At 49.9% G+C, this 23,699-nt stretch overlaps 1 protein-coding gene across 1 annotated transcript in view; it reads left to right on the forward strand.

Moving 5' to 3' along the window:
• Positions 1 to 23,699, forward strand: part of LOC121593820 (titin-like) — a 158,880-nt gene that overhangs the window by 48,156 nt on the left and 87,025 nt on the right. The window contains 4 exon segments of the mRNA XM_041916522.1: positions 66 to 623; positions 1,140 to 2,957; positions 3,994 to 5,488; positions 18,026 to 18,187. Coding sequence (XP_041772456.1) covers positions 66 to 623; positions 1,140 to 2,957; positions 3,994 to 5,488; positions 18,026 to 18,187 — 4,033 coding nt within the window.

The following is a 23,699-nucleotide window of genomic DNA, read 5'->3' on the forward strand; positions in this document are numbered from 1 at the left end:
CGGCGCACACATGTACACACACATACATTTCTCGTTCGTTCGCGCATCCTCCCACCCCCGGGCAGCCCCGCTCGGAGGAGGCACTCGAGGGCGAGGGCGGTGGGTTCAGTGCCCGGCAGGAGTACGCGAGCGAGGCGAAGCTGCACGGGCCGACGACGGAGTCGACGATTGTCACCGAGACGCGCCGCACGACCGAGGCGACGATGCGCATGGAGCACAAGATCAGCTTCCCCAAGCTGCCCCCGTTGCGCCTGTCGCAGCGCACGCAAACGCCCACCGTGCCGACGGTGACCGAGGGCACGAGTCCGATGAGCGCGGCTGACCCGCCGTCGGCCGGGCAGCAACAGCAGCAGCAGCAGCAATGCGCGGGCACCAATACCGACCCGATCGCGACCCGCTCGGACGCAACGCAGACAGCGCCGACGACGATGACGGTCGACGTGCCGACGGCACCGAGCGTTCGGCTCCCAGCTCAGTCCGAATCGAAACGGGAGAGTAGCAGCATCAGCAGCAGCAGCAACAGCGTCACCAGCACCGTTGTGCGTGAACGACCGCATTCGTCATTCGAGCCACTGTTGCAGCAGCCGGCCGACGTCGGTGAACTGACCTCGGCACCACTGTTGGTAGGTTCGGAGCCGCGGCCACTCTCCCTTTTGAAGCCCCAGCCGGAGACGATCCCGACGCCCCCGATCGGAACGCTGTTCCAATCGGTGGCGACCGAAGCGCCCAAGTTCCCGCCGGCCCCGCCGGGAAGCAGCAGCGTGCGGAAGCCGAGACCGGCCAGCATGTCGGAGGTGACGCGGGCCCGCAGCACCTCGCCCCGCCCGTCGGCCGACGCCATCGCGATGGAGCGGCTGTGGTCGACACCGAAGGCGTTCGGGTCGTTCGGTGCGCGGGCGGCCGACGAGCCGCCGGTGTGCCAGGTGTACCGATCGTACCGACCGCCGCCGACCGTCTCCTCATCTTCATCCACTTTCACCAAGCATATTACTACTACTACCACTCAGCAACAGCAACAACCACCACCACCACAACAACACAACTATTCGACACTTCCGTTCGCACGCAAGCAAACGAAACCACACCAAGAGCACAACGCCGCTAAAGCTCATTCCGATTCGATTCGATCCGATTTTCAGCCGATCTACCAGCAGCTCCCCCAACCGCAGCCGCAGCCAGTGGTCAACGCACCCGCCCCGACCCAGATGTACTCGTCCTTCTCCTCGACGCAGCAGTTCCAAGCGTCCTCGACGCTGTCGCAGCAGCAGTACTCACAGTCCTCGATGCAGTACCAACCGTTCAAGCCGTCCCTGGCGGTGGAGGCCCCGGTGCGGGCGCCTTCCCCCGCTCCCGTGCCGACCTTTGTGCCGGCGGCGGCGGCCGCTGCTCCACCACCCCAGAGCTTCCCGCCGAAGATCACTCCCTTCAAGCCGGCGCCGGCTCCTGCTGCACCGGTTGTTGCTGCTGCCCCGGCGCCAATGTTCGCGCCAGCTGCTACCCAGCAGCCGCTGAACGTTGGCACGTCGGCTCCAGCACCGACCTGCACCTTGACGCCGATCGCCGGCGCTACTCCGGCCTTTGTGGCTGGGCCGTCGTACAACCAGACGCCACAGCCGTTCAAGCCGCTGCCACCGCCCGCGATTACACCCAGCTCGCTCGGTAGCGCTGCTCAGCCTTCTGTTGCTGCTGCTGCAGCAGCACCGCTGCCAACCGTCAGCCAGCCAGCGTATGCTGCACCGCAGCCACAGCCCCAACCGCAAGCCTTTGCCGAGCCTACTGGGCCGGTCTCGCTGCCACCGTATCAGGAGCCGCTGTCCTTCTCGTCGAAACCGGCGGTGGAGCCACTGTATCCTGGTCAGCTGGGAGGCTATCAACAGCCACCGCAGCCTCAGCCACCACAGCAGGTACAGTACCAACAGCAGCAGGTTCAGCAGCAGCAGCAGCAGCAGCAGGTGTACCAGCAGCAGCAGGTGTACCAGCAGCAGCAACAGGTGTACCAGCAGCAGCAACAGGTGTACCAGCAACAGCAGCAGCAACAAGTGTACCAGCAGCAGCAACAATCACAGCAGCAGTACTACATGGAGCAGCAGGACGAGGAGGTGTACAAGAAAAAGTCCGTCAAGGAAACGAAGAAGCTGTTCGAAGAGTCGCTGCTGCAGCAGCAGGCCGCGTACGGCGAGCTGAAGGCACCGCGCATGGTCCAGGGCGTCCGTCTGCCGGTTGCGGCGGCGGCCCCACTGCCCGCCGACTTTGGGTACGGTGCGATCGCGGAGCTGGGTCTCGAGCCAGGGCCCCAGCCGACGATGGGCTACGCTCCGAAGGCCTCGAGTGAGCGCAAGAGCTCCTACTACCGGGAGCAGATCGAGCAGTCCCTGCTGGAGAGCATGGACAAGGAGCCGGAACGTGTCCCGGCCGGCGGTGTCAAGATTATCCCGCCCAGCCCGCGCAAGAAGTCGAAACCGGCAGCGCCGGCGGGACAATCTGACACTGCAGGGGGAGTGCCTGCCCCACTCGAGCAGCCCGCAGAGCCGCAGCAGGGCCAGCAGGGTGCCACGACCAAGAGCCCGTTCACCGCCACCGAGAGCGAGTACGAGAGCGACATGGACGGAGTGACTGGTGCCCGCCGCCAGAACGGCTACCTGGCCGACACGGAGGAGGTCGTGCAGAAGACGGCAGCTGTCACCTTCGAACAGCAGCAGCAGCAGCAGCAGCAGCAGACGGTGCAGACGGTTGAGAGCTTCAGCAGCTCCAGCAAGGTTGAGTCACACTCGTCGGTCGTCAGTGAGGTTGTGCAGCAGCAGCAGCAGGTCGTCGAACAGGTTGAGCAGAAGGTGGAACAGGTTCAAGAGCAGCAGCAGGTGACGTCAGAAGAACAGGTACAGCAGCCACAGGAGCCGCAGCAACCAGCGCAGCAGTCCGAGGAAGTGATCATCTCGTCGTCGGAAACCGTCCAGAAGGTTCGCAAAACGCATGTTGTGTTAGTGTGTGTGTGTGTATTTCTATATGTGTGTGAAAGCACTCTACTGTGATTATGAGTCTATTGACGCATTCCATTCCTTTTGCTTCTTGTTGACCAGTCGCTCACTCCTTAACACAGAGGCCGCCTCTACCTGACGGCATTACCTGCTCTGCCGTTCGTTAACTGATTTACCATTGTTCCTCTAGCTGTGTGTGTGCCTTGATGTGTTTGTGTGTGCGTGTGAGTGTCATTCCGCTTAATCTTTAATCGCTAATCTAGGACGGACCGTCGATTTGTCCCTCAAAGCATCGCACGCGTCCTCTTCAACAGGGGAAGGACCGTGACCATCAGACCAGCCCAGTAGATCTGTAGATCGCATCATCTCTCGATGTCGTTGCGTGTGTGTTACTCGTGTGTCTGTATGTGTGTGTAGTAACTACGAGCTAATCGATCTATGTCAATGTTTATTTTAGCGTGTTATTTCTTGTTTTTTGTTGTTCTGTTCTTCGATGCTCACGAGCTGCGACCCCGTCAAGTGCGAGAGTAGTCGACGCGATCCACAGAAGAAGCTTCTTCCTTTCGCCAAACCTTTAAAAAAAAACAACAAAAAACCTACAACGCAACATGGCGTCGGTGGTGGCGGTGGCGTGGCCCGCGCGCGACCCACGGCCGACGAAATGTGCGAAATTTGTGTGTCAATGTGAAATTCCTTTCGTGCCGAGGAGAGCTCTCCCTGTCGTGTAGCGTGTTATTTTAATTGGCTTGTTGTCTCTCTACAGCAAACGCGCCACCAACCAACCACACTGCCTGTTGTTATACTAATCTGTGTCTTTTTTTCTTTTTCTTTTTTTTTTGTTTCCTTCCTTTTTTTTGTTCTACCACTTTTGCTTCCCTGTCACCTGTTCTGTCTCGCTCTCTCTGTCTGTCTGTCTTACTTGCTACTTTGTATCGTTGTGTGTCTTGCCCAATCTCTCTATCCTCGACGTTGTTTGTAACGTTGAATCCGGACTATCTTTCCCGACCTGCTCGTGTAGGAAACAACGGTTGAGGAGAGCAAGAGCAACTTCCTGGTCAACAACGATCTGCCGGAGGACTTGCAGCCGGTGAAGGTGCTGCCAACGGAGGAGCCACTGCCAACGCTCAAGCATGTGCCTGTTCCGGCCGCCGTACAGCCCGTCCCAGAGCCGGCCCCAGTGCCCGAGCCGACCCCGGTGGAACCAGCACCGCAGCAGCTGCAGCAACCATTGCCGCAACAACCACGACCCGAACCGATTGCTTCGACTCCGGTGCAGCAGAACGGCTATCCGACGCCCAGCCCGGCCCAGCCGTTCCTGTCGGACTACGAGAGTGATGCCGCGGCTCCGTCGCTGGCGGGCTACAAGCCGGTCCATCCGGTGTTTGCGCCGCCGAAGCAGGAGTTCGCCACGGGTTCGGCTGCACCGCCACCGTCAGTATTCGACCCTATCGACAAGATTCAAGCGAGCCAAATCAGCGCCCCAGCGGACGCACCAAAGATCGAGAAGCCAAAACCAATCAGCTACGTGCAGCAGCAGCAGCAGCAGCAGCAGCAGCAGCAGCAATATCAGTCGTACCAGCAACAGCAGACCTCATCCTTCCAGCAGCAGCAGACCTATCAGCAGCAATCGTACCAGTCGGTGCAGCCGCCGGTGCAGCAGTCGTTCCCGCCGGCGGTGCAGTCGATGCCGGCCCAGTACTACACCTCGGTCACCGGCCAGCCCGTCACCAACACGATCGAGACCACCAACTCGCTGCAGATGAAGGAGATGACCGAGAGCAGCAACCGGGTGCTGAACATGCAGCAAACGAAGCAAACTGCCTACCTGCAGCGACCGGGACGCTTCACGCCGGGCGAATATCGCGACAGCGATGGGTACGATAGCGATGGCAACCGCATCCGTCCCCTCTGGACGCCGAACCCGTCCGACAGCGATGAGCCGCACTATCGCAGCGTGCGGCCGAACTTCCAGCAGCCGCGCTCGACGAGCCTGCCGCGCCAGTACGAGCGCATCCAGACGCCGATGGAGTTCGACACGCTGCCGGTACAGATGCCGACCAAGATCGAGCTGTCGGCGGGCGGGGTGGAGTCAAGCCACCAGCGCAGCAGCTCGCTGTCGCGCCAGAGCACCGAGATCCAGACGACCACCACGATGACGACGGAAACGCTCAAGACGCAAACGCTGGACCGGTACGCGTCGAAGCGGATGGCGACGGCCCCGGTGTCGAACTCGCGCGATGACATGGCGGTCAAGGCGCACCGGGTCGCGCCGATCAACTACATCCAGAAGCAGGCGGACGGTATGGCCCAGTCGTTCAAGACGAAGGCGTACCATTTCAACAACGAGGTCATGACGGACATCAAGAAGACGCCGATCAAACCGATCCTGAAGAACGCGTACGGTGCCCCGATGCCACAGCAGCAACAGATGGCACCGCCACAGCAGCAGCAGCAGCAAGGGTCGGCTGTCCCACCGCAGGTCTACCGGGAAGAGTCACGAGTATCGCAATATGGTGAGTACCGCCACACTGCCCTGCATGTTCACTACCTTTCTCCTTCACCTCATTCCCGAACGTCTTCCATTGTTCCCGACCTGTGCAGCGACAGGTCAGCAACCTAAATACTCCGCTACACCTGACTGCTGCAGTCGGCTGTTTGCAGCTGTCTCTCTGTCGAGGAGGAGGATGAGAGCTATAGAGAGGCCGAGGGTTCGATTAGACGGGGCTAGATGGGTCTTTGCACACTGTCAGTACATCATTTCCTCAACTTGCATGAAATGATCCCGAACGGGACAGGTTGAAGAACTGATAGAAAAAGCAGAAGCAGGGGAAAATAGTCAACCTAAAATAATGAAATCTCTTCACGCGCATCTTCCGTGTGGACGACCGCGATGGCGCAATGCCTGCCGAACAACGGCGCGTAATCGAGGTTGACGGGTTACCGTGGCAGCCGGCGGGATTGTGTGTTGTGCCGTCGGAAAGACAGGTCGTTCCGTTGTTTTCTTGTTTGCTCTTCCCTCTTGCTGTTGTTGTCACCCCACATTGACAGCGATGGGATGGGAAGAAGATCACCCGATCTCATTCTACTGCTGCTGCTGCTGGTACGCTCTAGATCACGGGGTGTACGGCAGTGCAGGGTTGTTGTTTTGCTGTACCTTCTTTTCCTGCAGTCCGCCTCTCGAACACGAACACGGGCAGCAGTAAAGCTCCGAATCGAATTCCTCCTCCACTCCACTGCTCTGTACCACTCTCCTCCTAAACAGAGGTTTTTAGCAGGGCCTGCGAGCAGCTGGGTGTATGCGCAGAGCGGAGTCGGTAGCGTCTATTTTTAACATGCTCTACCCGCTGTCGCGGGCGAGAAAAATCATATTTCCCCCGTTGCGTTCTCGCTCGCGCACACCGCACCAGTGTTGTGACGATGGAGGGTCCATCCATCCGCATCGGTGTGATGTCCTTTGCCTGCCTGCTCTATAATTCTGCCTTCTTAGCAGCCTTCTTCTCGCCACCATCCCCCATTAGCCATTACATCAGAGTGCTCCGCCGCTCAATTTTGTTGTCTTTGCTGCCCATTACCACTACTACCTACTACTATTGCACCTTATCGACCCCTCACTACTAGGCCTCATCTAGCGGGTTGCGCTACTGCTTCGATGATCATCAGCATCACTCGTTTTCAGAGTGATTGTGGTTGTTTTTATTTTCGTTCGTTCAGCTTGCGTGTTTTTTATTCTTCTTTTTTCGTTCAGTTGTTTTTTTTTGCTATCGTTTGCCCATCTACATTGATTAGTTTTAGAAGCTGTTTTTTTTTTGTTTTTTATCCCCCTTTTAACGTTTTTAGAGTTTTTGGTTTTACAGTTTTATTTTTGTGTGTGCGTTCTTGTTTTACGATTATGTTGTTTTGTTTATCATTTTACTCTTTTACACTGTATCTCTCTTGCGGCGATGCTACTTAAGTTGCATAACCACTAGGTTAGTAATTGGCTTTTCTTTTTATACCCCGTCTGTTATCTAACCCGTTCTTCATATTTCTGGACCACCTCCACTGCCACTGGAATGTGGGACCTGTTTGATGTTTTCACTCTGTTATATTGTGTTTCTTCTACACGACCCGTACGAAATCAGGCACGAAGCACGTCGACCCGGACACCGGAATCATTTACTTCAAGTACGATTTCGGGTACGAGTTCGGCATCATATTTCCGGGCGAGGGCCACCGTATCGTGGCCGGCCGTGCCGGCGGCGGCAGCAATGGTAGGAAGCATCCGCGCTACCAAAACACGGCCCAGTTCGCGGCAGGTGACATCGAGGTACCGGTACAGCACGAGCGTACCGGTCGTAGCAGCGTTCCCACTGCAGGACCTACGCCCTACGGTGTACGGTCGGCTTCAGTTCCGGCGACACAAATGCACGCCAGCGCTCGGTATGGGCCGCATCCCGTCCCGTTTGCTGCACCCGAGCCGTCAGCGTTCCAGGGAGGAATTGGCAGTGGTCGGTCTACACCGTCGCGGGGCTATAGCAATCGGAACAGCTATTGCGCCACACCAGGTAGAGAGAGAGAGAGACACCCAAAGAGCTTTGTTGTCGATGTTGTTGTTGATGTTGTTGTTGTGCAGCACGCTACTGCGAGGGGAGCCTTATAACAGCACACGGCTGTTGCACGGTTGGCTGAAGCTGCAAGGCCGGATCCTTATAACAGCGTGACGTACATGTGTAGCGCTTTGATTGTCGCACCTCAGAGTTCAGAGGTTACTACCGGAATGAGCAAAGTGCATTGAAGATGTCGAGCTGCTTGGGAAATCGATGTCTGGAGAAGGGAGCGTTTGCGTTCTCTCCCCCCCAAAACGCTTCTGTCAGCATGTTCAATGTCGTACCACTAATACCCTACACTTGTCCAACTCCTGACACAGGATTGTTTCACGCCCCTAGCAACTGTATCTGTGTGCATTGGTTTCACCTTTCGACTGGCAAACAAACAAAAAATGGGTTGCAAATTAGAATTCCTGCAGATCATTCAACTCTTTCGACCGTGGCCACTTTCTTGGGTTATCTTTGTGGCCACCCCCCGCGTTCAGGCTGTCAAGTATGCGCTCTTAACTAATCACACTGTCGACAGGCCGGTTGAAGGATCCGCTTGCGGGTGGGGAAGGTTGGGAGAGGGCACAGCATAACAATAGCGCACAAAAGCGGGGAGATCTGCTTTTGCGTAAATCAGCTTGCTGACGGGCGCCGAAAATCGACCAAATTGTCACATCGGGCGGGCGGCGGGCAGTCCATCGTCGCCAGATGCTTCGCCGTCGGTGTCGCAAATTGTGTGACGTACGGACTAACGGACGGATCGCCCCGATGACCTCCCCTTTCCCCACTCACTGAGCGTATAGGTTACATAACGACAATTAAAAAGAGTTTTTTACGGGGAATATCTCAAGACTGCGCTTGTAACACGGGGAGGGTAGATTTGAAATTCCGTATTTTCTTCCCGCTCGCTCCCGTGTTCTGTCTCGTTTCCAATACGTGTGCACAGCCCAGGGCCAGCGCCACCCGTTTATATTTTTCTTATTTGTCGAACTGACTAGCTGGTAATAGAAACATGATACGATGATGGCACTGTGCACATTAAGCAATGAGGAAACGGCCTCAAACACCAGGCACTAACAGTCTCTAGCGTAAAACTCCTCTCCCCCTGCAGTTAGCTGGCACCGCTGCGCCTGGGGTCGAACCAAAATCGTGTCGGAAAGTATTTTCAGCAATCCTATCGCACCCGTCCGTCCGTGTGAGTTTGTGTGTGTGTGTGTGTGTGCCCGTGCGTCTTGCGCCCGGTTTCGTTGAAGTCGAGCAAGAAATGGGAACAGACGTTCTGCTAGCGCACTGTGACTGTGTGTTAACCGGTGCGACAACATGATCAACTTTTCCACCCTCCACACCCTTCAGGGCGGATCCCGGGCCCGGGGAAATGTTGATAATTTATTGGCACAATTGTTGGGACATGAGCATTTTCCGCTTGAACTACACATGGGGCCCACGGCATGGGCCGTTCGCTCTGATGCTCTGGTGCTGTGTTGGCTCGGGATTTCAGTTTATTGTTCTGAACACTGGTGAACAATTTCTCGAGTCCTCGCGGACCACACCACACGCAAGACGAACGGCCGCTAGACGGCGATACTTCTTGTGAGGCGGAGAATGATGGATCTCTTCCGCGAACTCATCAACAAGAGCCCAGGGTTGTAGTACCTTTGGGGATGATGTTCATTCATCTTCGGTAGGGAAGACTTTGCATGCCCATTATCTTTATATTTATGTTCGCAATAATGCTGTGTGTTTGTGTGAAGCTTGCAATGGACGTAATGAAATCCAAGGAACCAACACAGATCTTAAGGTAAGTGGCTATGCTTTTAACTGTCAAAGTCAGACATAACTGTCAAATTGTACAGCAACTATCCAGACGATTCGTACTCTGAGCAATGATACCCGAACAATGTCATATCCAGAGTAAAATACCAACTGCTCAGAATACGAGTTCTTCTGGAATACGCTGTACAATGACCCACCCCCATTTGAGCTTCTCGAAGCTATTGCGCATGATCATGTTGCTTCCATACTGCCACCTGTTAACCCATGAGTGTCTTTCGTACGTGTGCGTTCATGCGTGTGTGAGCGTGTGTGTGAGTGCGTGTGTATATGTAGTACGCTCTGTAAAACGATCGCTCACCCTGGCCACTCCAAATCTGCAATCTGAGCTAATCCCGTGTGCCTCCACACTTTTGCGTGCATCCAGATCCAACAGCTCAGGGCTTTAATCGATCCACGACGAGCACACCGAACGTGAAGCATCAGGAAGAAGGTGTTCCCACCAAAACGCCCTTGTTCGTCGCTGTGAGTATTCACAGGTCACTTTGATCGTGCTGCTCAATTCACCCACATGGAATGATCTTTGACCTTTGTCCTCTCTGCTGTTTTTAGCCGCTGAAAGACATCGCAGTTGTCAGTGGACAACCGGCGCGTTTCGAGTGCATCGTAGCATGCGATGCAGCACCATCGATTCGCTGGACGAAGGACGAGGCACCGATCGAGGAGGGGTACAAGTTTGTGCCGGAGTATCGCAACGGCGTCTGCCGCCTATCGCTACCGGTGGCCTATGAAGGTGGGAATGAACCGCCAGCTAAGCGTTTGAAGAGTTCACAAGATATTGATCGAATGATTTCCCTGCCTTCCCTCCCCCATATACAGGTGACGCAGGCCGGTACTGCTGTCTGGCCGAGAACCATCTCGGGTATGCAGCGACCTGTGCCGAGCTAACGGTGGCAAACAGCGACTGGAGAGCGAACCAGTAATGAACGCCGATGCCCAATCAGCCCACGGTGCGCTCCCGCAGGAATTCATACAGTGCAGGCGTTGGTCCTATTATCTCGACTGTCCCGTACAATCTCGACCACGGGAAGGAGCGAATGATAATGCTTCAATGATAAGAAGTTGATAGAGTTTTTTCGTTAATTTTCATGTAGTTGTAAACGCTCTGTGTTGCTTTTATTGATCATCGCTCTATCATTTGTTTGCTATATCTATATCTGTATAGGGGTTTCCTTTCTTTCTTTCTGCTATACTGTTCACGGGTCTCTAATGACGCGCTTTCGGTTGCCAAACCTTACGTCGAACCCGTCGCATCGAAAGCCAAATAAGTGTTCTGAGAGATCGCGTGTAGCTCTGTGCTGTTTATGTTTTAGTCACTTGCACTGTGCCTCTCATCGGAAGGCAACAGATTGAAAGAAGTATAGAGTAATGTTTGAAAAAACCCAAAAAAAACCCTACAACCCTCGAACCGCTGCCAGGCATCCTTATAGCCCGTTGGCAGAACAAGTGAAGAAAGCAAATAATTTCACAATTACGAATTGTCGAAACACCGTTTCGATTGGATGCCCATTTGGTGTTACATATGTACCAGGTTTTGTTCTTTGAGCAATCGAGAAATCGTGTTTGATGTTTATGTTGCTGAACTGTATTTAACTCGAACCCCGCCCGAATCACCCCATGACCCTTTTCAAATCCCATCTTCCTGCTATACCTGTCATCCATCCCATTCTCATCTCCCAGTGTACTGCAGTGTGTACTACTGTGCATCGCTAAATGATTTTGAGCCCCAATATATTGAGAATCTATAAACTGTAACGAAGTGAAAAGTGCATACGAGTTGTTCTGAGATTTTTTCTGCTAATTATGATGTAAAACACAACGCAATTAAATGCAAAATGTACGAAATGAACAAGAAATAAACAATAAATTTGAAACAAAAAAACAAGGGTGTGTATTGTTGATGCAAGAGGGAAGGTCAAATGTGTCGATCAGATGTCGGTAAACACTGTTGAAATAATTGATTGATACAAACCAGACCAACTCCAGTGTTGTGAAATATGATAGTTTTATGATTTATGGATCCCGAGATCAGTCTTTCTAACGACCACATACAATACATAAACAGTGGCAGAGGTGATACTTCTCTTTAAACGTGCCAGCGACATCTGTACGACAAAGCACCAACTCATATGAACTTAGTGCATTCAACGAGACATCAAAGCTCCTGTGATTCCCCCTTTATTGTGTCCGATATACGGTATTAAAATTGTCTCAACAAACTGGAAATTACTCCATGTACTATTTTTCTCATTTCTGCAAATTACTCCAACAACCATCGAAAAAACCAGTGTACAAGTTTATTCGTACGTCACTGTACGATCGGAAAAGCGCTTGGTTGCTTTCGCTACTGTCCGCTAGAGGCGCTATATTCTTTGGAAACGAACACCATGGGATGATATTACTTTTGTTTGGAAAAAAAACGGTTGGACGCGTTCATTTTCTGAATAAATTTCCTTTTTGTTCTCAAACATATTAATTCTTTTTAGATACTTTGATAATATACATAAATTGTATTTATTTAGAGCAAATAATACAAAGTCTCCGTGGCGATGTGATTGACCTTCAATCATGATTCACACAACATTTTTGATCACAACAGTGGGGAGTGACTGCCTAGAGGACAGTAGTTGGTGCATGACGAGATCTTTGATCCTTTGATTCATCAGCTATTTACGACGAACTTGTTGAGCAGAATTGGAAATAGCACACTGTGACTGGGTGGCTCGCCCAAAGATGACCAATTGCTAAGGTGTTCTGTCTAATTCCACCATGTTTATGACTCACGGAACCTACATTTTTGCAAGGACGTCTCTCGGTGAAACTGATTTCTCGATCTTTCTTCAGCCACAAACACAGAAAGAAAAACAATCTTTAAAGAAATCAACTTTTCCCGGTTGGAATAATCAACTTAACACTTCGTTCCAAGCACGATCATCATCATTATGCCGTTTCGGTACATAGGTAATAAAAAAAGCGCTATTACTACTAAAGGAAGTCATCACATTATGCCTTCCAGCTGTGCTAAGTCTGCATGGTGAATCATCCGTGTGATTGATTTATGACGAACATTGAAGCAGCGGCCAAGACGGGAAAGAAAAGCATATGCAATTCCGATGCGCTTTTCCATCTCTCCCACCACAGTGGTGTGCAATTTCTTATCCACCGCTTACAATGTCCGCCTACCGATAAGCCGCTCTAATTAATAGGGAGAAGCAATGAAAAAAAAATACGTTGCATAGATTTACATTTTGCACTCGCGAATAAACATGCGTATCATTAGAGTGCGGAAAATGTAATGCAGTGCGTGTCAATCCGGCAGCTCCGGATGGGTGAGGGTAAGCCGAGTAGCCACTTAAACGTATGCCTCCGGATTGATGAGCGTGATAAGTATGCCTAAGCAACTCATCAGCCTTACAGACGATAATTGATTTGTTGTAGGAGAAATTTGTCTGAGCGCAAGGGATATTTTCCAAGCATTCCTTTATTTGATGAAAAATGAACTTTGTTCTTCACACTTCTCCAGACTCGCTAGAGCTCGCATTTCTTTCCGATGAGTCAGATGCTTCTAGACACGTCCCATACGTCTCCATAAGCGCTCTTAGGTCGTGCAGAAAACGCGAACCGGATGCGTTCTCCAAACTACATTAGAGCTATTTTTGGCAGTGGGACAAGTGAAAACGTATGCAAAAAAACAACCAACACCGACGACGCGCTGGGAAAATGCAAAAGGAATCCACACCCAGCAGAGTGTGTTGATGGTGCTAGAGAACACCATGCAGCGTTAGTCATCGACTCTCCCTACTGTGTACAAAAACAGAGGAGAGCAGTCAAACCGTCCGGAACGGCAGAAGATCATCACAGCATCAGCTGTTTAGTGTCTGAGAAGAGGCTCGGTCTGTGGCAATGTGTGTAAGAGCGCTGGCGAGCTCCTACTGCGCCGACTCGGTATCATCTATCCTGTCAGCTCGCGTGTCACGCATGCGTCTCCAATCTCAAGCCGGTGGAAGGTCCCTTCTTTTGTATACAAACAACGCGACACGATCTCCGGCCTTACCGGCGAAAATCGGCCATGTTTGTTTACATTCAAGATGACAACAATAACAAGTTGTTGTGCCGTCGGTTTGCAGATACGATCAGATGGTTGGCGAGAAGGTTCGGCTAGTCTTCGCACACGAGAAGATCACTCCGAAAGCGAATTCGTCGGGAGGTTCGAGAACGTTCGTATCTACTTCGCTAGCGTCTGCGCAATCGTTTGATCGCTTCGCATCCTCCGCTTCCCCGTTTGGTTCCTCCCACGGGCCGTTGTTTACCTTTCCCTTGCCGCGTCTCAGCGCAGCGCTGCTCCGTCCCCGTTTGTGCAATTTCCTTTACCTTGACATCTTACAATGATTACCGTAATCCCGGGGGTGGATTGCACCGGCGCCATAGCTCATTCATGTTTGTGCGGCTCAAAACGACGTCGACGAGGGGTGCTCACCGTCCCTGCCGTAGTATTCCTTATTCTTCCGCCCCGAAGCAAAAGACGTAGGAGCGATGAACCAATTTGAGGTCAATACATTGGACACACATACAGTTTGTTGTCACAAACTGTCAAGCCGTTGTCAGAGTCGGAATGTTGTCACTGGTGGAGGATTCACACAGCTAACAACATATTTCACCCCATCATGCGCTGTGCACTTATCCCACGGAAAAGGCGTAAATTGAGTTGCGGTTCAATTAAGCAAAGTGCGAAACCAGACTCCTCCCGATCGCTCGGCGCTCGGGTTGGTTAATTATGAAAAATGGACCGTCCGCCCGAATGTCGAAATCGCTTTGGGGGTCTGGAGGTCAGGGCAGTAGAACAAACAACGGCAAAGAAAAAAGACAAACGAAAAAGGCATCAATTAAAAACAGCCACTACCATTTGCTTCTTTTCTTTTCGCTTCGCCGTTTCGATTTGGCAAGTTGACAAATACCGATCGCTTGGCAGGGACGATTAAAAGGCGCGTGGGTGATGGTTCGGCTGTAAGCGACTCCGCCTTGTCGGTGATCTTTGACAGGCAGAAGAAGGCGATTATAAGGGAGAGGCGGATACGAGAGGACGAAGCGACGAGGAGGGGTTATTTTTAAAAATATTGGCCACCTTTTGTGCTGTTCGTGGTAGTAGCAGTGTGCGTGAGTACTACTATCTTCAGTCGGACATTGTAGAGATCCACCGTAAGGTGGCGCCCTCTAGACGGTGATCATAGGAAGCTGTAATTTTTTCTCTTGTTGAGCAGAGAAACCTAGCCAGCTCATTTCCTCGCGAGAAGTTTCTTTTCCCACCAATAAATCTTTCTAAACTCTCCTGTGAAAAACATAGTAAAAACAAAAACAAATCGGCTCTGTGTGTCTTTCGGCAGGCTACATTCTTTTTCGTCACATCTCGATCCTCTTGGATTGCGATCGTAAAATAATCACAAAATGATTTAGTTCAACCTTATCTTGCACCCCAAAACGAACCAGATGCTCGATTAGAGGGAAAGCAGGAAACAACACACGCACACATACACACACAGCCGGTCGCAATCTTCTCTGGGCTGTTGCGTGAATTAATTATTCGCATGTCGTTTCTGGCTAGCAGCTACACCAATCTAACCCATCCTCGGCCCCAGGCAGCGGCAAAGGCAGAAGAAAAGCTGCAACACCACCATCTACCCACCGATAAAACGCGATAAAACGGGTCTTACGGGTGTCTGAACATCAATGAACCGCCTGTGGTACTGTCTCTGTCGATTTCTTGGTTGCTTGCTATGTGTTTTGTGTGCTCTTCCCTAAATCTGCCAGCCCATGGGGAAGCGTATAAATAAAGTAATGTCTGCTTCGAATGGGGTGAACATACAACAAGAGCAGAACAAAAAATGTGACGATCACCTACTTGCTGTGGCTCACAGTAGTGCGATGGCAGCTCAAATTACACTCGATCATGAAAATCGCGTCGCACACACACACACGCAACGCGCGGAAAGAACGATTATGTCACGGTGGCAATTATCACACGCAGGCTAGAGCAATAGGAAATGTCGTTTGTTGGGAAGGAATTTGTTACAGCAGCGGCTACATTTCCCTTCCCCTTTTGCGAGCATCCCCTAGGGAGGAGGGGATGGGTGGCTTTTTGGGGTGGCCAACCGTTTCGCTGCTGGTCGTTGATTGTCGATCCGTTAGCAAGTGTCGATTCTGTGGCATGTGGCCGCCGTGTTGACAAATTGCTGGCACCACCAAGAGGATCGTCACCAACCGCGCAAAGACAGAGGAAGCACCAAGATCGATGAGAGGAAGCACTGCAAAAAAGCGGAATACCCACTGACGCTTCACTTCACCTTAAAAAAGGGCCAATTGACGTTAGCTTATGCTGACGTTTGCTCTCGAGACTTCCGGATTGTTCTTTAATGTGTTGCGCTGATGTCACCATAGTGATGATCTACGACAATTCTTGTCTTAACTTTTTGACAGACAAAATAAAATGACAATACAAAGGTGCTAAGACAGAAGTCGAAAATCGAAAGAGACCATAATGTTAATACAGGGTTTCCCACGATTTATTGGTCGGTTCCCATCAATTTTTGGTGGGTTCCCATATTTTGTTGATGCGTTCCCACGATTTTTTGGTCGTTTCCCAGAATTTTTTGGTCCAATTGTATTGATATCCAATCGGAAAATACCAATAAATTATGGGAACGAACCAAAAATCTATGGGATACGACCAAAAAATCGTGGGAACGCACCAAAAAATCATGGGAACTGACCAATAAATCGTGGGAAACCCTGTATTGTACGGCTCAAGGACTTACACAAATTGAAAAACTAATCCTAGCGGATGAAATTCGAAAACAATTAGATAAAACCCACTTAAAAGCTACTAATGCTCTAGCAATCCACCTGTTGATGTTTCCATTCAAGTTACGGCTAATGAAGGACAGCCTCTTTCCGCTTGTTCCACTTTCCACTTGCTGCAAGAAGACATTTGTGCTTAATTTGATTGTGAAAAAGGAGTTGTCGCCAATAAAATAACCATTAGTACACCGATTGGCAGCTAATGCTTTCCGTTTCTGTTGCTGCTTGTGTCCTCCTATGCGAGCCCCAATCATCGACCTTTACTTGATAAATGGTTATTTCATAACATTGTTAAGCGTAACTCGATCACGCATGCTTGCGATGCGGAGGAATTGCTCTTAATTAGTCCATTGGTGCGTCGTCCCCGTCTCGTGACAGCGCACCCCACACCAACCGGCCCCAATCGAATGCTGTAGCGCGACCACAACATAATAACGATGGGGCTTGATCGCTGTAGTGCTGCTGTACGCAAACAGCGTGCTGAAGAAACAGAAAAAAGGCTACACAGGCTGCGAATCACGAGAGATGGAGAGAGCATGGCTTTTCTATTTTTATTTCCACCGGTTGTCGTCGTCGTGGTCGTCTTCGTTTGCTAGCTAGAAAATCATTCTTGAATACTACTAATACTACTACTACTACTATTAGCCGTCTCAAGCTACTGCAAAACTGCACGCAACACAACACACGATGAACGCGTTTTCATGGGGACTGCTGCTGCAAACAACACGACATTTCCTCACCCCAAGCGAACTGGCACGCACACCAGGGGAGGCGGGGTGTAAACGCGTGCGACATCACACCACTACGCGCGCACGCGTCACCCACCGTGTCGTCAAACGCAACTTTTCACCACCATCAAATATCGGGCAGGAAAAGCGCAAGCACGAGAGAAAACACAACAGCCACGGCGGTTCTAATTATAGCTCGTGCGGTTCGCTTCTCCTGGTGACGACGGTTTTCCAACACCGCATCATCCGTTTTTCTTGGGTGTTACTGTCTGTGGTGATGATGTTTTCGCTTTTCTGAGGGGAATAGGGGGAGAGTGGGAGGGGATGGGTTAAGTTTTTCCGTTCCCGGCACGGCGAAAGATCGTGTAAAGGGAGCCATAAATTGACACTTTATGTGTGTGTGTGTGCGCAATGGGGTGGAGATGGGCGGAAAATACCCCGAAACACGAAAGGCGCATGAAAGTGGTTGAAATAAAATTGTTTTCGGATTGCGAGGGCGCTTACTAAGTGGGTTAGTAGAAAAGTGACATCAAACAGCAACAGTAAATGTTGATTACAATAGTCTTGGGTCTGTAAATTACACTTTGAGAAGAGGAAGTGTTTGCATTGAAGGGTCTTTTATATGCTTTTCAATGTTAGAACACATTTTGTAGTAAGAATTGTTCCAATGGTTGTGACAAAAGGCGAAAACATTCTTAAAAACCATAATTTGAACGGCAGAAATATGTACTAAACTTATTTCCACTCTTAAATCCTACGTTACTTTTCCACTAACCCACTCGGGAGTGGAAAAATCGTCCACCGAGGTGTCTTTTACAATAGAAAAAAGAATTTAACGATCCTTTCCCTTCATTCCCCTTCAAACACCACCAACACCCCCACTCATCCACGATCATCATATGTAAAAGTGTCTTCGCGATGGGAGTTTTCGTGAAGTTGCGAAATTTCCCCCCACGAGATCGCAGCAGGCGCGCAGCGCGTTTTGGTGTGCGTGTGCGGTCTGCTTTGCCTGCTCTAATGTTTCTAACCATTTTTCCTGTTTTCTTCCTCGTTTTTCCTGCTGTAGAAGCATCATTCCACTGCTACAAGGAGCTAAAACCGAACGGACAGCCAGCGACGTCAACCCACGACGGCACGAATGGAACGACCGTCGTCCGCACGGTGCTGGAGGAGACGGACACGATCGAGAAGACGTACCGATCCATTTGCCTCATACAAACATGCGAAGGTAGGTGGTGTCTGATCAGAATGGAATTTTAATGAACTTCACATCGAAAAAACGAATCAGCGAATCACACATTTCACATTCAAGTTGCTAATCTTTCGAAGGCATTCAAGCTAACCTGCCGAAAATCTAACGGCTCCTGGGCCGGGCCAACCGGCATTGACATTTTGCATTGGAGCCAACTAATGCATTTTGAAGTGTCTGAACGGGGGAACGGTTTTCGTCGGCATATCAAAGCGAATCATCCATTTCCATTCATGACCGGCCAGAAAAGGGTGGGTGGTTGGGAGAAAATGGGGCGCTCTCTGGCATTGCAAATTTCATCACCGGGACCTTCAACGTGATCTTCCAAATTGATGTTCTATCTACAAGTTTTTCACACTCTGCACTCTGTGTTTTCTGTCCCTGTCACTTTGCTTGCCGAACGGTTTGCATCATGTCTTTCCATCATCATCATTGTAGTTTGTGTGTCTTTAGGCTGTCTGGTGTGCCAAAATCTGTCTTGCATGGTTTGCATGGTACCCCCTCTTTGCCCGTCTTTTGCATGTTCTGGAACGCTTGAATCTATTCTTTTATTCATTCTGGTTTAGAGCTTTCATCTCCATTACGTCTCTAAAGCAACCCAGAAATTCCCGTCGAAAAATCAACCACCGAATGTTTTCTCTCTCTCTCTCTTCTACGTCTCATTGCAGTGACAAATGGTGGAACCAATCGTATCACTTTCCACAAACTGTAGCAAACTTGTACAGATACACGCGTAAACGCCTGTAGCGCACAATAAGCCAGATGATAATAAACGATCAACACGTAGATGTTCGCTTCCCCTTGCACCTTGTTCTCTCTTCGGTAGATGACTTTAAACAGCCAACCCTTCCACCAGTCCCTCCGGTAGCACTCCCTATACAAGCCCAATTTCCACACGCGCAGCCACCAAAAAACCCAGCGCCCCGTAACGTGTCGCCATAAATTAGGCCCCAAAGTAGTTTTCACCTGTTCGCCTCCTCTCCGGATCAGTACACCGACCGCGAAATGCATCTTCCTTCCGTGGGTGTGTGTAAAGTGGCCTGGCAGCAAGTAGACCTTAACCCCTTTGAACCAACTCACCTCACCAGCCATCTTTTGTGGCACTTTTGTTGCGGGACGTGCCACAGGCATCAGGCAACGCGGCCAAACCTTTCTCTGGCTGTTATTTTATTTCGCGCGCCTGTTAAATATTTATATCGCACTACGCGTACGTATCGGCCGGTTGATTTTCTGGCGTGTGTGAGCCATCGGGCACGGGCACGGGCGTTTTCCGCGACCGCCCTCCTGTGGCACGAAACTGTGTCACGCGAGTTGTTGTTACCTTTTTTTGTTTTAATCGCACTTGCTTTCTCGCGGCTTGAAAGAAAGTAAGCGAGCCACTGATATCAAATCTCTGTTGGGGGATGCAGCTTTATGGCCACAGTTTTGCCGAACATCCAGCGGGTCAAGCGGGAATTTGATGCCGTAGGCTGTAAATGTTTACTGGAGCAATATCTTACAGCCTTACTCTGCCTTTAATTACATTGAGTTGTAAAGGAAGAAACTGTCGATTTATTGCAGGTTTATTATAAGTAATTGATGTTTGAAAACATCCTCTCGAACAATCGAGAAATGTAACAGGTAAGATGTATTGTCCGAAAAGTGTTAATCAGAAGACTCATGTTATTACAGTTAACCCAACAAATGTATGTTTTCTATAGTTAATCAATGCTATGATAAGCTTGGTTTGAAAACGATCAATAAGATTACTGAGTCTTATAGATTAGCCAAGTGATACAGCTGTCAAATGCACGACTTAACATCATGCCCGTCGTGGGTTAAAATCCAATCTGAAATAAGCCTTCGAACGAGAGCAGACTGTCCCGCTGAGAGTGACTCACAAAGGATGAAATTATAATATTGGAGCGATTACGGTTGTTGTTGTCTTCATAAAAAGAAGATGGAAATAGAACAATGAGTTTCCAACTAAGCTCTTGTCAACAATTAAAAGGATCGTACATTGGCAGCGTGTCATGCTATCGGTTAGTCACCATCACGAGAATATCGCTCAGATGATTCAGATGATTCGCTTGAAGGCGTGGTGGATTGCTCGACCTTTTCCCAGCAAACATTCTTCGTAGCTCAAGCACAGAACCTCCTCTTTTCTCCTTTATATGATTCATTATACATTTTCTCTGACGATAACTCGATCTATTTACGATCCATTTGAAATACAACTGTCAGGTGGAAAACACCTGTTCCGAGCAGGTATCCGTTGCTCAAACATCTCCCCCATCTGACAGCCTGACATTAGGTCAACATGGTTAAACCAACTCCCCAGCACCGTTGCTGTGCTGGAAGATTGTAGCATCGTGTAGCACATCACTCCAAACGCTTGTTGCCGTTCCGACCGGCTGGAAAGGTGTGATATGGAACTGTTGGGCACATCAATTTCCCTCACCACCCAACAAATATGGTGTAAAACCCGCACTAATGATCTTTCAAACGGCACTCGCTCAGACATCCCGAACATGACAACTTCCCGCACACGACGATGCCGGCGGGACGATATGATCGATGCCCCGATGGCATGCACGCCCATAACATCTACTACATTGGAGATTCCCAAATCCGTGTGCCGTACACAAAGTGTCAGCGAATGATATAAATTTCGCCCAGTCAACGGTTTGTTTCGCTGCACTTGCATTATCCCGCGACCGATCGTGAGCTATCAAGTAGGTGCAATATGTGCTGAAATGATACTGTTTTCGCAACACGTACGTACGTACACACTCTCTCGAGACTAAAGTGTCGAAAGGGGCTGAAGCGAAGCAAACAGGGAACATCCATAAGTGTGCTTAAACTGCGGCAAATGGCAAATCTTCAACGGCGCGTGCCCCTTTTGCGTGCGGTGCAAAACGATCGCAAACACGCTCGCGCAAGATCGCGCAGCGCACGGTGGCGGTGGATGTAGCATGGCAAATGGTAACATTTCACCACAAATATTCCCCCCCGCCATGACTGTTTGGGAAATGAAATCATCAACATGCACACAAACACACCAATCTGCCTGCATTGTAAGTGTACGCGACTTACGGGCGCCCCAAAATTATGTGCAAAGGGGCGAATTTTGGAGAAGAACACACTGCGACCGATCTCCAAATAACAACGATTGTGAAATTCGGCCGCCCTGTGTGTTTTGGTGCGTGTGTGTGTGGGGATGGCTAGTACAACTGTCCGCCCACCGCCCAGAATGATGGAGCGCAGGACCTTGAAAGAGCAGCTCTCGTGGACAGGAGCCAAACACGATTGTTGTTTATACGTTGCGAATCATATTTCTGTAGTCTGTTCTGTACTTCAATGTCTAGTTGAGAGGCGAATCGAAAGATCTTCAGATTTGAATTGAATTGAAACATTATTTGTTTGAAAAGTTGTTGAAGCAAACGAGATCAACCTTTTGAGGTTAAGAAAATGATATTCCTTGACTTGACATTTAGCAAGAACTCTTCTGCCAACAAACAAACATACAAATTATTCCCAAGGATTCCACATTTAATGAAGCTGAAACAGCATTCTCTCCCCATTGCTAATTTGGCTAATTTGAGTGAATGTATTTCCTTGTGTGCAAGCGCTCAACACCAGAGCAAAGGTTCCGACCCGGTTGAGTCAGCTCACCGACACAGATCCAATCCAATTTCCTTCCTTCTTCATTCGAAATAAGATGGAAATGTCTTCGTAGGTGGAAACCCCGATACCCACAGGTTGTCGGTTGTGTAGAGCTGATGGTTTTACCGTCGTACAAGGCATTCATGGATGTGAGGTGGCCAAAGAGGTTCGGGTATGACATGCAGCAACCTGGCTAAAAATATTCCACAACCATCAGCGTTCATCTTTTCGGCCGGCCTGACTAAGCCGCGCTGTCTTCTAGGCACCCGTTGACACCCGTGTTTTGACAGGTTGGCGATTCATGCGATTCGGCTCCTTACGGTATCCTCTCTCACACGCGCGCACCTTGTGACTCACACTTGTGCTCGACTTTTGGTGTGCGGTGCGATGTTGTGGCTGAAGTCATCTCGCAGGAATGCACTCGCCATCAAGGAAAGCATCATCATCAGCAGAACAACAAAAACAACAACGATCACGATGATTTTCACCTGTTCTTCACAAGAAGATTCGCGCGCAACGGCACGCCGTGTGCTTGTTTGGAGTGTTTTTATAGTTGTGTGTGTGTTGGTAGTTTTTCCTTGCGGGAGTGGTTGAGGGAAATATTTCACCATAAACACACACACACCAACAGGTATCTTTTTCACAGCACACCTTCAAGGTGATGCAAAAGGAATGCTTCCTACCTCCTCATCAAGTGCAATAAATCTTCCATCCTAATTCTGATGACGATGATGATGGAGGTGGATGGGTTTGGCTGCTTCCAAATATTTCCACGCCTGGTCTGGTAATGTTTTTTTCTTTCTTTTTTTGTAAACGCTAGGGTCTCATCTTTGCAAAAAGTTTGCAGATCGCGTCGAGGTCGTGTCACGTTTATTAATAACATGAAATATTGTTAGTATTGCGAACGAAAGAGTACAGTTTGTCCAAAAGGGTGGATAGAAAGGTTGGGGAGGATCATTTTCTCGCCTGAATTGGACTTTAAAGCTAAACAGCTCTTTATACAATTAAAGTATATTTAATATAAGTGTATCATGAAATTAATTGCTTAAAAATAGGCTCAAGTTGATCGCAAAACACTCTCCCATTAGAAGAGCCTCAGCAAATCCTTAAACACATTAAATCGTTCCTATTTTCTAACTCTCCTCAACAATGTTGTGAAATTCGCGATCGTTTCTTATGTGCTCATTTCCACCCCAGATATAAGCATATCGGTTTTTCTTTTTTTTTTTGCGGGGACACATTTTCCACAACTCCTCGCGCCACGCCACCTACAAACACGGCGCAGAATATCAATCGGTGCGCAACAATGATTCCGACTTTAAATGCATACCACCATCCCCCCCATTTTACAGCCCACTAGCGGCAGATCATTATCAATTGACCGTGTCCGTGCGCTGGGAGGTGTTAAAAAAATGGCTCCCTACTCCCCACTATCCGTTTCATGCCGTCGTCGGGTGGTTGGCCTTACACCTACTGGTTACTGGACAAACGATTCGAGCAAAACAAAGAAAAAAAAGAGCCATCTTGTGTGTGCCGCCTTTTAGGATAAATACTTTTTTTTTGCCTCCGATCGCACGAGAGCGCGCGTGTGTGTGTGTGATTTTGTATTTTTTTTTTCATTTCCACGATGCGTTTTAGTTTAACGATGCACGGATACATCCCAGGCGGACACGCACGCGTAAGTGTGCGATGAATTATTCAAACCTCCTTCCTAAGGAGGGTGAATAAAAAAAAACAACAAACTACCCCCCATTTTTTGTGAGTTCTCCGGGAAAGCGATCGCCTTATTCAAGAGAGAGAGGGCGAGTGCAAGTGTGTGGGAAGGAATTTTCACCAGTCGCTTCTC

The sequence above is a fragment of the Anopheles merus genome, chromosome 2L, assembly GCF_017562075.2.
Source record: "Anopheles merus strain MAF chromosome 2L, AmerM5.1, whole genome shotgun sequence".
NCBI lineage: Eukaryota > Metazoa > Arthropoda > Insecta > Diptera > Culicidae > Anopheles > Anopheles merus.